The following is a 16,056-nucleotide window of genomic DNA, read 5'->3' as shown; positions in this document are numbered from 1 at the left end:
TCTCGAGTCTAAATAAAGGAGAACAGTGATTTTGAAAGTACAATTTTTTTTGCAATAACTAGCACGGCCCTCCTATCCATTATAAAAGGTCGGAGACTTTCTGTGGTGGAATGAGACATTCCTATGAGTTTAGAGGAACACCAGCTGAATATATCATCAGATCCTGTCAGCTTTTCCATTAACCCACTGATTTTTTCAGTCTTTTTTGTTTTGTCCCCCCTCCCAGCCACCCTTTTTGGTCAGGTCAAGCACTCAGACTGGGTTTGAGGCAGGCTAGAAAAATGTCTGAATCTAGAGGATGTAAAATTACTATTTTAATGTTTCCTAAATTTCCGAAATATTTAATGTTGTTCAAAATACAGTATGTCTTTAATGATATAATGTGTGAAACTACTGGTCTACATGCCTCAAGACATTTAGAGCAGAACCATATCTGGATCCAACTAGTTCAACAGCATTGAACCAAAGCTACAATATTTCAGTTTCCCCTAAATGAAAGTAAATCCTAAACAATTTTCTCTTCCGACAGGGTGTTGGGCTCAAACATATGGAGCAGTCTCAGGACACGTTCTTCTGCTGGATTCTCTGCGTTATCCATTTTGAAAATTCATAATTATTTTTGTTGCTATATCTCGATCCCTTTAATTTTCTATATCCGCCATGTTGGCTAGCCAATATAACGGAGTGACGTCACATTTCCAACATTTGTATAGGCAAAGAACCCAAATTCCCCACCCCAAAAAAAGTGTTTTTCTTTTAAAAGAAATGCATTATTTTTAATCTTTAGTAAATAAATATCATCAGACTTTAGTAGGAATAAAGCATGAAAAAACAATACAAGATCCAACACAAATAGCACAGAGTGTTGCTAATAAATGTCAGAATTAAGGTTGTTATTGAAAACTGCTACCTGAAAACACTCTTCCCAGGATAACTGGGTCAAAACTTTCAATTAAATGATTCATCCCATCTTTGTTTTATAAGTCACTAACATCACACAAAAGAAAGATATCCAACAGTCAGTTCAGAGATTTATTTTAAAATGACTACCTACTTAAGGTCTAAAAAAAAATGACATGATCAGATTTTCCTATTTGCTTTGACAAACATGTGACATCAGATCTTGATTGATTTGGTGTAGCTTTGCAATCTAGAAAGACCAATTAAAGACTACAGTCTTAGCTTAAAGATCTGAGCAGACTTTAGCTCTGTGTGGAAGTGGTCTGAGGATTCCTGGATGACTCTCAGACAGCTCCTAATCTCCAAGGTCAGTGTGACAGAGTTTAGGCAGATAAAATAACTTGTGCGAAGATGGTGACACAGTGACAAAAACCCAGAGTCTCAGAAGGCTAAAGTTCACTGCTGACTTGCCTTAAGTTAGTCAAACCAAAAACATGTTTGTTTTCCAATAAAAGAGGTAAACACTGAACTCTATTGTGTTTCATCAAACACTTTGCAGCAGTTTAAGCCACACCTAGTGAAATGCTTTAGTGGATGTTTCACTCCCCTACTACAGTATGGTTGTTATTGCTCAGCATCACGTTTCTCAAGGCCTTTGAGAGAAAGGATGTGTTGATGGTGGGGGGGAGTTGTCTGCCATAATCTTAGATAACTTAAAGCATAACAGCAGAATATAGGCATCAGAATCTATTGTTTCGATACCTGGGAAGCAATGTGTCCTAAACTAAGCTGCAACACAACAGCATATTCTACTGCAATAACAAAGACTGAAGCATTATTGGTATTTTTGTGTGTTTATCCTCAGATTAATTCAAAGAAAGACATATTCAAAAATAAAACTAATCAAAAAATTGTATGGCTGGGTAATATAACAGCATCAGTATATAAGAAGATAGACACCTGGTCAATACTAATAGAATATACTACAAATAAAAAAAAAATAAAAATATTTTTAACCAGCTTTCAAGAAGAAACTCCACTCCTCTAAACACTGCTGATCATTTATGCACACGCCCAACACTAATTAACATTCCTGCATTCTCAGCATGCAAAGAACTGGTAATATTGGCTTGTGGGGCCATACCATTGGTTATTACACAGAAACAAAAAGAGAAAAAAACTGGCAGATTCAGAAGGGAAGGCGCACGTCCTGTCTGATTACTCCTTGTCAATTTTAATATGATGACCGTACATCGGAATGCAGGTAAGACATGACAAGAATGAGGCACAAAGAGTCTTGAAAGAGTCTCTAACAGTTTCCAAAGCTCTCTGGCTTTCAGTAACGTTTCTAACAAGTGAATCCTTGTTCTTCTTTTAATGAGACTCAGGCCATGGATGTTACTGATTGAAGATCCTGACAGAAGACTCAGACGGCCGGTTATGTTTTGCTCCTCACCGTCATGGACATATGGAGGCTAAGGCACATTTTATTAGGGCATGTGCAACGCTGGAGACATGCTTTTTCTCATGGAGGGAAAAATAACATAAGAATCATGATCTTTAACATTTTTTTTCATAATGTAGTCCATAAAAGGTTAAACAATACCTCTAAACATTTAAAAATGTTATACAGACGTCTCCACACTGCAAAAGCATGAGCTAGCTTACATGTTTATTTTAACTTAAAAGGATGAAACATGGTGGTGGCAGCATCACACTGTGGGAATCTATGTTTTTAGCAGGGATAGAAAATGAGATGAGACCTGGACACCAAAGATAATTCATATGATGTCAGTCTGGACTGATCTCTGATGAAACAATTGGAGAAAATCATAAAGAAAATAAAAGAAAGCAGAGCATATAAGGCGGGAAAGAAGACGATAGAGAATGACAGCTTTATGGCAATTAAACGGAAGAGGCATCCACATGATGCTTTAAACGTCAAAAAACACCTTTTGTACTAATTAAAGAAATATTTAGGAGTAAGAGATCAAATGGCTCAGGTTTCACCTAAATTTAACAAGCAATCTCACATTAACCACTTGGTTCTAAATTGGCTAAAAGACAAAACAAATAATTGAGATTACTGAGATCCTAAAGTACGATTCAGGTATTGTTCTAAAATATGCAGGAATGTTAACTGCTGAAAAAGGAAACTGTTGATTATATCTCTCTGTTGTACTGGACATACCTGGGCTTGAACTTAAAGGTCCTATTTTTATCATTTATAAAGAATTACTTGATGCCATCTGGAGTGAGATAAAAAAGTAAAAATATGTAGGAGACTTAGAAAACAACCAGACACCACGGAGATTTTAAACCTGATCAGGAAGTTTGAAGTATCTGGTAGAATGAGGACTCACCCATGGTGGCAGCTCAGCTGTTGGTAGACTCTGCTTCACAACCTTATCCTGTTGATCCAGGAAAGCCAAAGCCCGGTTTATCCTGTAGTCCTTACTGCCATGGTTCTTCCTCCAATAAAAAAGCATGGCGAGTCCGATCAGAACCCAGCTAAAGCTGAACTCAAAATATCCCAGCACATAGATGGGAAAGATGATGGCAAAAGTTTTGGCAAATCGAATCCACATTTGTGTGACGTCGGTCAGAGAAGACGGCTGCGCTTCTTCCAGCTCCTCCTTAGATGAGGGGGTGCTCAGTTGTGGCGGCGCTTGGTTGCTGCTGGGCACTGGGACCGGTCCATTCGCCCTGTCGCCCGGTCCCCCCGTTCCTTCCATCCTGTTGCTCATTTCCTCACTGGAAAGACATTTTTGACAGTGATTTATAAGGAGTGGTTACAGAGATCATCCTTCAACATTGGAGCACCTCTAGGGTGGTGACAGCACTTTGGCACACTAAAGAGGCCGACAGATTCTGAATGGGCTGGTGCAAAGCGGCTGGAGGAGCAGCCAACAAGCTAAACAGCTACAAGCAAATGGAAGCTGAAGCCACAATTGCATCATATTAATAAAAGAAGTGATCAGTCTGAGTTAAAACATCCTGATTTCTGAGCTTCGTCAGAAATTTTTAATATTATTTTCACCTGCCAGTTTACCATTAATCCCTCATCAGTGCAGCTTCAGTGTAACATTTACCATTCTCATTTATACTGTTATAGCAGACAACAGTATATATGCTTTTTTGCAATTCAATGAATATGAAATTTCAAAGGAATCCAGGTGTAACTCATCTGCGACGGCATAAAATCCTTCTTTTATAAGGTGTTCAGGAAGTAGCCATGCAGGAAAGATAATGAATTCATTCATAAACTGCATCACTGGAAACTTGATGGAAAGCTCCACAGCATGCACTTTTCCCGAGCTGCTCAGCTTCCTCGACAGTGTACATGAAGCTGCCAGTTGTGTAATATTGCACGGCCATACAAAGGATCTGTGATACAGTGAGGGCCACACTGCTGCGGGTCACACAGCCAACACATGGTTCCAGGATCTGGCATATAGTACAACCAGTAGTCTAGTTGTAAAAAAAATAAAATAAAATAAAAAAGGAAGGGGGATGGGGAATTTTTATCTTTTTTGGAGGCATACATAGCCTAACTAATATAGTTTATTAACCTAAAGCAATATGCATGGTATGGCTGTTAGATGTCAGGTACACCGGTCATTGACCTTTACCAAGGCACCTTACTGTAGAACTGCAGTCCGTCCCTGGACTGGCAACATGGTTAGGGACAAATGGAGAGAACAAATTTCTCACTGGGATCAGCTTCATAGTCATGGTAGACCATTTCTTTGAGTTTATTTATTTTGCTCACGCTACTCTTAAGTTCACAGCCTGTCAAATGTTGAAAGGGCAATATTCCAAAAAAAGAAAATTAAAAACACTGAAGCTTTTTCAATTAAAAATGTCAGGAATAGCGTTGAGTTTGAGGTTTTATAGAGTAGCCCAACATGCAAATTTGATCAGACGAAGGGGTCCGAAGGGGGTCGTTTTACTTATTTTTTTTAGCCTGCAATGCCCCAGACCGGTCTAAGTGTCTGAAAGGGGGTTGTTAAAGGGATTTGTTGGCTTTTCTGAACAGGTGAGGTCCTTCGCTCTCCTGTACCTGGGGTGGGGCTGCGACCACCTTCACCAGCAAAGGGCAATATTATTGCCATTACTGTTCATGTATAGTAGAAATTTTACACATTCAATAATAAAATGTCACAGGGGATGGTATGAGGGGGGGGTGGTGATTTAAGTAGGGGGAGGATTTTAAAGATTTTTTTAAGAAGGGGGATGCCACACCCCCCTTATCCCCCCTCAACCTCTCATCATCATCCAAAGGATCTAACAATTTGCGCTCTAAATTAATATTGCTTTTTATTCAGGTTCAAATATCAATTATACAATAAAGAAGTGAATGCCAGGGGTGTACACAGTAAAATTCAGACAGTCAAATTGTCTGTGTCAAAATCTGTTAACCCTACAAGAGTCACTCCAACAACAGTGAGTGTAAAATGTATTGCAGTACATACATTTTATGTATTGCAGTGTTGCTAAAAATATTCAAGAGAAAAGAGTTGAAATCGGTTTAGTAAGGACCCTTGATAGTGTAATCTATTAAGTGTTTAAAAGTTCACTCTTTCGGAGTTATGGTGAAAATTACTCTGAAAAGCTCCGCCCTCATGCTCCAAACATCTAAAATTTTCTCTGCACCATTTATCTGCTTCTCCATGCTAGAAAAAACAAGGTAAGTGCATCGATTTTAACGTTTTTCCCCTCAGAATTTCATCTGGAATAAGTCAGAAAACCTTACTAAAATAACTGTGTTTACAATATATATTATATATTTTATAAATATATACATTTTTAATTTCCTTTTTCTGTACATGTATTAAATTATTTAATACATGTACAGAAAAAGGACGAGCTGGTAGCTATAAACTGCAATCTATTCTTATAAATAAAAATGTATGTGGAATGTTTTCATCTGACCATATTTCAAAGGTTGGTTTGTATCTAGATTTAAAAGATGGTCTAAATATGAAAAATCCTCCTCTTTTTTCCCCCAAGGAGAAAAATGCAAATGTTTTTTTTTTCTATGCCAAGTTTTTATTGGCATTTTGTTGATGTGCTGAAATTAATAAATTGATAAGACATGGATATTGAGAGTTGTTTTTCCTCAAAGTTCTTATTAAGTTTTGGCTGTACACCTTGAGATAAATAAAATTGTACTTTAACGCCAAGAGTCAATTTCAACACTGAGCCAGGTTACATATAGTCCTGTCCTGTAGTGTTAAACTTACACTGATCTTGGTGTCAGAATTTTAGGGTTAATCTTATTAAGTGTTACTCTAACACCACTCATTTTACTGTGTATAAGGACATTATACAACAAAAAACAAATCAATTACATTAAAAGGTTGCTATGTATGAAATAAAAAATAAATAAATAGAAAATTATAGATTTTTTTTAAGGATATAATGTTTTTTCATCAGATTTTTGGTCATCATCTTTTATTGTGATGTTGTTTTGTTTATGTTATTTTTCCCTCGGGAAATCGGGTCTTTCATCTAAGGGTACGTCATTATTTCCAGAGCAGCTGATTGGCTGCTGTAGCAGGTTTACCAATCAGAGCAGGTTACCATGGCGACGAGCCTCGCTAGGAATGAATCCAGCTTCAGAATTAAACCTTAAGTTATCTCGCTAACCCAGTAACCCTGCTTCATGCTACAGATTTATAATAAGCCCAACAGGAAGGACCGGAGTCAAACCGCCTCCAACATTCAGACCAAATAATTCAAATAATTAAGTCAGATCTGCTATGGTGTTTACAACAGCCAGCTGGTCTTTCAACTGAAAAACAAAGCAGTGTTTTCATCTTCTTCATATATATTTACTGTGAAATTTTCTGGTAGATATTCTCAGCAATTCAGGATACGAAATGCTGCATAGGAGACTATTTTGATAATAACAAAATTTACTGCCACTGCCAGTGAACTTTTTTAAGTAGAAAGAAACTATTAAAATGTCCAATATCTTTTGAAATATCCTGAACTAATATGAAATACATAAACAAAAGGCTCATTTCAGTTAGTTCAGTCACAATATTTTCTCAGGCCAACTTAGATTCTCTGTTTTGCTTTCTAAAAAAAAAGTTCATAATTAAAATCCTATTAATAATAACAACAATACACGTACTTGCATGTAAACTATGTGGCCATTGTTAAATTAAGTCTAAAACATATATTTATCTTTTTTTGTTTGTTTGTTGGTATAGTATTTGTTTTTAAAGTTGTCTCGCTTTATTTAATTTTTTTTTGCTGTTACTGTTAAAGTCGTTATGAAAGCAGATATTTAAGACTAATGCTTACTGTTTTGTTTAGTTATATCCAAGCCGAATAAAAGGATATGAAATATTGTATTACAATCTCTTCAAAAAAACACTTTTGATGCGTTTATATTCGATGTTTGGTGGAAAGTATCTTAACTTGAGCGGTTTTTGGACGGAGTCCTCCGTGACGACACAGAGTGACACGTATGAAGGGACTTCACCGATGTTACGTACAGTAAAAACAAAAAGGGGGAAAACTACTTGTTCCTCCGCGCTGAAAGCAGAGCAAACAACCCACTCACCAGTATCCACCAGAGGCCTTCGCTGTACCCAGAAGAAAAACAAGGGAAATTCAAGCAAGCGGCTGCTTCCTCTGCATGCCGACCAGCTAAACTCAGATAGTCCTCTTCTCTCTTCAGTTCATCCTCCAGTCTGTGAAGGAGAGCCGTCCGTCTCAGCAGATCTGCAGGAAACTGTCATCGCGAGAATACGGCTCACCGCGGGGAAGGAGGGAGCTTCAAACTGAAGCTCTAGGGCGCCATCTTGTGGCGGAAAAAACTGTCCAGATGTTAGAACCCATTAGATGGTTTTCACCGACGCCTTGAATAAAAATCTAATTGTTAAGCTTATTTTTTAACAAAGGTGTAAAAAAAAAGAAAAGAAAAAAGATCACAAATATGTATTTATCTAGACCCGAGGTCTTCAACAGGGGGTCTGCGACCCCTAGGGATTCACAGAGGTACTGCACGGGGGTCGTGAAAGTTTTGGTTGATTAGACTTTTTTATATTCACCCCCGCATTTTTCCCACAAATTGAAATGTCTTTAAATACACGTTAACATGAATTTAACACGCTGTATTAAAGAGATAAATGGAGGCAGAAGATGTCTTTCAGTCATCAATGCACACATTCAGAGACACACAGGAGGTCTTTCAAGCTGGGCACCGTTTCATTCACAACACCTGTCCCATCAACCAGGAATCAGAATCAGAAATATTTTAATAATCCCAGGGGGAAATTATTTTCGTTACATTACTCCATTTGCAATAGAGCGACTACAGGACCAGTTTGATATAACACAATTTCATACTATATCTAATTAGGGGTCCCTACTCCATCTCGCCATCAGTTTGCGGGCCCTTGCCCTGGAAAACGTTAAAGATGTAGAAAATTTAAAAGGTCATAGTATTTTGAAATCTGAAATTAGGTTATTTTTTTATACTGAATTTCATTTGAACCGAGTAAAAATTTGTGTTCAAACAAAAACAAATCTGTGACTTTGACATTATTTAGACATCATCAATCACCTTTTGTAAATGTCTTCTGATATTGCTCTTTATTGATCATTCATCCTATTTCTTTATTTATTATACAATTATATATCATGTCAAAGTTGATTTGAATATAAAAAACACATAATGGTTGAGGTTTATTTTTTTACCTGATACAAGCATTGCCAAACTCAGTGGTTAGTCAAGATACTGTAATGAAATCATTTTTCCACTAGATGTCAGAAAAGTGCTTATTCACTGAAACCTCATAATCTGTGGCCTAATCTCTCTGAAAGCGCAGCTGAACAACTGATAATCACTTTATGAAATACTTCTTTTAAAAACATTCTAAGCAAATCATTTTACTTCCTCTTCTGTGACCTTAACTGAGAACCACAAAGGAACAGAAACCTCATTAGTCCCTTCTTGAGCAGGATTCTATTGATTATGATTTTTTGTTTTGCAAAGTACTTTGATCAGTATGTTGCAAAAAGTGTTAGTAGTATTAAATATAAAACCATCTGTAATAAATATAACAAGACAAAAGGGAGTAATTATGTCTGCACATGTACACCTAAAAAGGCATAAACAGGAATTGCACAACTTTAATATTCATACTCATGCACTTATGTAAATATTGTTTCAAACTTTAAAGCAAAAAATAACTAAAGAAATAAAATACTAACTGACTAAAAAGCAAATATTAACATTTAACATGATTTATAACTGAAAAACAAACTGTAGTCTAAATTGGTGAAGAGTTGCTTTTAATCTGCAAGTCACTGGATGCCCCTTTAGACATTTAGAGTTATAAATATTCTTTTTTGTGTGTCCCCCGAACCCATGGATATCTCTAGTCTTTACTTAGGTTTTTTTCTTCCAAATATTTTCATCCTTTGCAAATGCATATTATCTTTATTTAACTTTTTTCATACCATTTTGTTTTCAGACTTAAATAAGCATACAAAAGATTTTATGGAGTCCATGTGTCCCTGAACTCACCTTTGTTGAGTTGTTAATCATTCACATCCAAAAAGAAAACACTTTCAAAAACTTTTTAAGGCATCAAAAAAACAACAGAAACAAATTTTCTTTTTAATTTTCACAGATTACCTGGCAGAGCGGTAGTGGGAGGAGCTTCCATCTCTTCAAACAGCCAGACTCAATCAGAGAAATACTTTATAGGATGCAAACTTTCTAAATAGTGCAAAATAAACATTGCTGGCTATTATATCTTATATACAGGCACTTACAACAACACTGTATTAGGAAAGTTAATCTATTTTAGTACCCTAATTTATTAAGTTAAACACAATAAATACAAATAATTAAAGACTAATTCTGTTAAGTCTTTATTTCTCATTATTTTGTTGACAGAACACACAATTTAACATTAGAAATAGCAACATTACACTTTAAGAAACATTATTAGTATAGAAATGTTGGCTAAATAAAAGTATGTATGCTCCCTGCTTGGAGGCTTTTATTTTTAAAAGGTAATTTTGATTTAACAAATAAGGCTCATAAAATGAATTGTCTAAAGATGTTTAGTGTGATTTTCTACAAAAATATTGGATTAATCAGGGTTTCTTTAATACTAAAATAAACAGTGAATATCTTCTTTCTTATTATTGAGAAGGCAGAAAGTTCGATGACAAATAAAGTGGCAGGCAAAGAAATAAAAACCTAATGTCCCTTTTCCTAATCTGGAGGGTATTTTTAATGTTTAAAATGATTTTTATACACAAGCCATAAAACACGTGAAGCCATGGGACAGCTGGTTAGCATTCCTCTGCCAACATATTTCAACAATGTGTTGGCGTTTGGGCCTGCAGCAGGCCTGAAGATGGTATCTGGCTTTGTGTAAATTTGTGCCACTTCATCCTCACTCTGTTTTCAGGAACCTCTTGCACTAGATGGAAACTGTGCTCACAAAGGCAGAGTGTATTTATATAGAAGCAGAGGGTTGTTTCCGTAAGGGCATATTTGGGTTTTCTTTTAGCTCCAGACACTCTGACTGGAAGTGTTTGGGATCATACAGCATATTTTATCAGCTCGCACTGAAAATGACCTTTAAAGAGATGAAGGGTGAAGTTTCTCCTACAAAAACAGGATATTTAAGTCTCACTTAACCTTTATGCCATAGATACATTGTGTAGGTAATGGTGTTTATCTGTTATTATAAATTAAATATATAAGGACAGAAAAAAAAGCTTTTCTCATCCTGTAATCTGAAAAAGAAACTAACAAAACAAACCTAGAGAATCTGTTGTATTAAATGATATATTATCTATTCATTAATCTTGTGTCCCTCCAAGTATACAAGTTGGTTTTCTTTGTAAATACAAGATCGGTTTTGGACATCAGGTATGGCCAACTCTGGATTTTTTTGCTCATATAAGTCTGGGTTGGTATCATTTTTATTAGTTATTGAAGATGTGGATGGTTTTCCAGTCCACTTGTGCTTTGTATGGTGGCCCACAGGTGCAGACCCTTAGTAAACAGTGAAACAAACTAAAAAAACATGTACTGTAAGCACAAAAAAGAGCAACCACAAAAAAAACAGCTGCAATCAAAAACAAAATGCTGTGATAACGGAGAGTAAAAGATGCAAATAGTAAAAATAGCTGCAAACTTGCTCTTAAAAAAAAACAGAAATGCTCCGAACTACTAGAGGAATGATCGCAGCATTTTAAGTTTTGTTTGCAGCATTTCTTGTTTGCATTTTGTGTGTGTGTGTTTGCAGCTCACATTGCTGTCTGCTGCACATTTTTACCTCTTTGCAGGTCATTTATTTTTTCTTTTTTTTTTTGTAGCTTTTTTTTAAATTTGCATTATTATTATTTTTTCTTTTTGCTTGCATGTTTAGGAGTTTGCATCTCACAGGTTTTTGCAGGTTGTTGTGTTGTGTTTGCACCCGTGCTTTCTGTCCAATCCTTGTATACCCAAAGCAGGAGATGCTTTAGCATTTCACAGCACACAGGTTGGACTCTGCCAGGCTGATCCTCATCACTGAGTTTGTTTGTGGTTTTCAGAGGATTGATTGTCTCATCTTTGTGTCTGAGTAGATTTTTTCGAGCAATAAACAGCAGGATGCACTGGAGACGTTCAGAGCACATATACTTTACTCATTTAAGCTCTTAATTCTCATGGTAAAAGGTGGACTGGTCCCTCCAGGTTGGTTGTTACCAATTTCAGCCAAAGAAGAAAAAGTATTTTGGACTCTTTTGTTTATTTACGGTAGGGTGCAGGATTTGGTGAACTTTTGTGCTGAAAAAAAGGAACCAACAAGCTTCTCAGATAGTGGATGATTGAAAACAACAAATGTTTTACTACATCTGAGGTCTTCATGGTTGAATGTTGTAAAACTGGTTGAGCAGCAAATCTTTAAAAGAATGAATAAGGAGTTTTCAATCTTTGGCTGCAATATCTAGCTTTATAATAATGATAACATTATGGTTTCAAGCTACAAAATAAAATAATGGGCTACACGCCAAACTCCACTACTTCCTGAACTTCAGCCAGCTCCTTTGCCTCCTGTCTTTCATTACTGGACAAACGGATTACTATGGCCAGTGTTGTCATGTTTGCAGAGGTCAGCTCATTTGAATCTTGGAAAAAAATTATTTTTTCTTTTGCAGGGTTAGATAAGTTTACTTGCTCCAGACAAGCATTAGTTTTTGTGAATGAAAGAAAAAGGTTTTTATTTTTTTGTACATAAAAGGTTATTAACCTCTGGTCTCCACATATTACACAATTTTTGCAGCACATGTGAAGTTTTGCTGCGCTTCACTTACTGTAACTTCATTGGCAGCTGATGTCCAGCAAGGTAGCAGGTGGCTCCTCTCAAATTCTCATCTGTGTGAAATGTACATCTTTTATTTTAAGTGGGTAATAGATTTAGATTTTTGGAAAATTTACCTGAAGTTCACAGTTTTTAACTTTTACACAATACAAACACAGAATCCCAGCACTTAATGCAACAAGCTGATAAAGGGGGATTCTTCTGCTCTGAAAACTTGAACTTCTGAAAAGGATTTTACAGAGAGGGCTTTTTCATTAAATCAAGATAATTATGGACAATCTGGAGTATCCTCTTCATCACTGTTTTAAAACAACAAATTGTGAACAGAGCCATTGTGAACAACAGGAAAGACTTCCTGCTTTCAGCCACCAGGATCTACTACAGTTCATTGAAAAATTTATATTATATGAGTCATAATGTAAAATTTCATTTTTGGATTATGATTTTTTTTTTAAAGTTCATGCATGACACACATATTAAATATTGTTGTTTTAACATTTTGAGATTTGAGACCTAAAAGCCTTTATTTTGAAAGTCAGAGGGAGAATAGCAGCATCCCACTGCTGCAAGCTTGACTGCAGGAGTCAGCTGTGGGTTACTGATTTCTCTGCTCACTCAGCTCAGAGGAAGCGACCAGTGTGGATACAGGACATCACCTCATGGGCTTTTACACCTCTATTCTGCAGCATTTTTAGAGTTTAAAAATGATTCCAACTCTTTTCATTAGAAGGAAACCCTCTGAAATTGAGCTGAAATGAAGTGACTTTTGCCTGAATTTCTTGTTATGACAGCTGACTGGTTTGTGTCTACTTGAGGACTGATCATGAGAAGTTTGCTGCTCCTCACGTTTTCTCTCTGGATGTGTCCACTCAAGGTGAGTCTTCTATCAGTAAAGGTCATGTTGGAAGATTTTATGCACTTAGGAAGCTATATTAGACTTTTAGAGGCCAAATAGTGAGGATGAACAGATGTTCATCCTCATTATTTACTGACATAAAGAACATGCCACAGTTTTATGAAAATGTTTACTCTGATTTATAATATTCCTTTTACTTATTTCAAAGTGCTTTGAGAAAAGAGTAAAACTAAAACCTATTTTATATCCATAATTCACTTATTGTGGGATACTTTAACAGTGGTCTATGGGGAAATGGTCAGAGGTAATAATGTTATTACATCATAAATCTACTCGTCATTTTACAATATTCTAGCTGAAGAAAAACATCCATCAGTTTCAGCAAAGGAAATGTTTATATTGTTACTTTCTGGCAAAAAAAGTTTTTACTATAAATATTTTACTTTTGGTTCTGTATGTTATGGAAATACGTGAACGTTAATTCTTGTGTATATTAAGTAAATATTTAAATTTGACATGCAACCACAATTTTGTATTTCTGATTTAAAATTCAAAATCTAATAAAACTTTAATGGTTTAAAAAAAATGAATCGAACTATAAAGAATTATTTCTTCATAGAAATAATTATAAAAAATAAACGAAAATGTTGTTTTCTAATTGGATATGGACCTTTTTTCTTCAGCGCAATTAAAGTAATTTTAAAAATTAGTTGGATTTTTTGTCTTTTCATTCAGGCACAAATCTCAAATCTGGTTTCCTTTAAATGAAAAGAAAACTTCCTCAAAGCTTTGGAGTGGGGTTTCCTTTCACAAGCTGTCTTTTAGCCATGGATGGTTTTAAAATGATCTTCAATACTATATTTGGAAAAGAGGTTTTCACACATTAAATAGCCAGTTTTATGAGACAAAGGTGCCAAATAATATAAAAGCTGAGACGATTAAACCTGTTTTCTTAGTAACACTACTGCATCAAGAGGTTTGACAAAATTAGTGAAAGAAAATCTTATTTGGGAGCCTCTACAAGCAGTCATCATCTTACCAACAACAAGTGGCAAAGATTAGTTTTTACTCTTTCAGTCTTTTTGCTTATATCAACTTTTCATTTGAAATATAAAACTTCCTCCATCTAAGTCTTCAAAATAATCCATGTGAAAGATTTGAACTTCAATACTAACAGACTATGAGTCTAACAGTTAAAAAACACTGAGACCATTTTAGGTAAAACCAAAATATAAACAAATTTTCTTAAACCTTAGTGAGTCAGATTTTTACCATTTGGAATAAAAACATAGGACAGCTTGACTAAGAGTAGTTTTTCAAAAATGGCACCCTGTAGTCTACTAATTAAGCACTTTTAAATTTAAGGAATAATATCATATTGATTAAAGTAAATAGTTTTAGGTTTAAGAAGATCTTTGTGCAGCAATTCAACCCAAATGAAAATACAACAACATATTTGTATTAATTTTGCAGGAAATTTTCTTTCTGAAACAGTGATAGACACTCAGTCCTCTCATTTTTAAAGCAAAGCTGATTAGGAAAGTATTTTTTTTTCTAGCTTACAATCTAATCATAAAATGCTAAGCTGCTGAAAAACTATGAAAACTAATTGCATCTTTTTCAATTACAGCAGGCACTGGTGATTTTTAACTGCTGGAGCAGAAGTGTCTGAGTGTTGATTAATGAAGCTTATTTGTAGAATTAACCTCATAGTGTTTGACTGTTCATGACCAAGGCCTCCTCCAGCTATTACTGCAGTTTTATTGTTTTTTTTTTCCTTTTGTCTGTCATAAATTATCAGGCCTTTCTCAGTGCTTATTCGCCTCACAGGACAAACAGTGGAAGCAGTCTCTGTATCTGCCTTCCGGGGTCGTCGCTTTAAATGCAAGCTAGGGTGTAAAATGTGCTTGTCACCCCAAACAAATGTGTTTTTAACCGCGTAAAGCCATGCATGCTGCCACCTCCAATGCAGACAGGAATGGCAGCTGAAGCAAAAACCAATCTGAGGTTCATCTTCTGACTTGCTGAAATATTATTTCATTCAATTAGTGACTAATCTGGATTCATTTTTTATTATGCTTAAGGGTACAAAGATCAAACGCAATCATTTAGTAGTTTTAAGTTAAGCCGTTGGCTTTTAACTCAGAGTTTAAGCACTATTACTCCCTTAGTTTCAAACTGCACCCGATACAATGCACAGTAAGTGGAATTTGGTCTGATGTATTTTCTCTTCACATAAATCCACGACTTTTTCAGCATGACGAAAATAAAACAGCAAACATCTACTAGACACTACAGGCAGCAACTCTTGTAACATTTCAACTAAAATCACATATACATTTTTTAGGTAAAGTGTTGTTCTTCAAGTGTGAACCAGTGTGGTCAAAATGTAGATCTTCATTGATTCCACAACCTGTGATTAACTAGATTAGAAAGAGAGGAAGTGATGCTTTCATGCTCTGATCTCCTGGCATTAAACACTGATGATCTGTGGTTTCAGATGAAGGAGGCTTATTATCACAGATATGCTCAGATATCAGTTTTTGTCTTCAGTTCCAAACAGGTAGAGTCCCATGATGGTCTATCGACGTATCGACCAATGCGAGTCCTTCAAACAAACTGGTTGATTCACAGATGTGGTGTTTGTCCTAAATGAGGAGTCATTTGGGTTCTTTGTTAACCCCTTAGTTTGCATATTAACAAAGAACCCAAACGACCCCCCATTCCTAAGAGGTGGACCCGTTTTTTGTGGTTTAATTTGTAAGGCTTTGTTTTGGGCCACTCTATAAAGCTTCAAACTCGATGCTAATTTTTACATTTTGAATTGAAAAAAGCTTCCTGGATGGGAAGGGAAAAATCTTCAAACTTGGAAATAAAGTCAGTTAGATTGTTTTTTTTGTTTTTTTTTTTACTTATTTGGAATGACTTTGACCTGGAGTAGTAATTTCC

At 35.7% G+C, this 16,056-nt stretch overlaps 2 protein-coding genes across 5 annotated transcripts in view; one reads left to right on the top strand and one right to left on the bottom strand.

Annotated features, from left to right (window-relative positions):
* LOC107093631 (extended synaptotagmin-2-like) overlaps positions 1-7,631 on the bottom strand; it is a 63,633-nt gene extending 56,002 nt beyond the window's left edge. For all 4 annotated transcript variants that reach the window (XM_015388808.1, XM_015388809.1, XM_015388810.1 and 1 more), the window contains exons 1-2: positions 7,478-7,631; positions 3,264-3,654 (exon numbers count right to left, since the gene is read on the bottom strand). In XM_015388808.1, the coding sequence (XP_015244294.1) occupies positions 3,264-3,647 (384 nt within the window). In that variant the 5' untranslated portion in view covers positions 3,648-3,654; positions 7,478-7,631. The remainder of the gene's footprint in view (positions 1-3,263; positions 3,655-7,477) is intronic.
* A 5,264-nt stretch (positions 7,632-12,895) lies between these two features.
* The window catches only part of LOC107093626 (vasoactive intestinal polypeptide receptor 2-like), an 84,756-nt gene continuing 81,595 nt past the window's right edge, over positions 12,896-16,056 (top strand). Inside the window, exon 1 of the mRNA XM_015388807.1 lies at positions 12,896-13,125. Coding sequence (XP_015244293.1) covers positions 13,075-13,125 — 51 coding nt within the window. The 5' untranslated portion in view covers positions 12,896-13,074. The remainder of the gene's footprint in view (positions 13,126-16,056) is intronic.

The sequence above is a fragment of the Cyprinodon variegatus genome, unplaced genomic scaffold, assembly GCF_000732505.1.
Source record: "Cyprinodon variegatus isolate N-32 unplaced genomic scaffold, C_variegatus-1.0 Scaffold436, whole genome shotgun sequence".
Lineage (NCBI taxonomy): Eukaryota > Metazoa > Chordata > Actinopteri > Cyprinodontiformes > Cyprinodontidae > Cyprinodon > Cyprinodon variegatus.
Note: the sequence above shows the minus strand (reverse complement) of the source record. Positions and strands in the feature narration are given on the sequence as shown.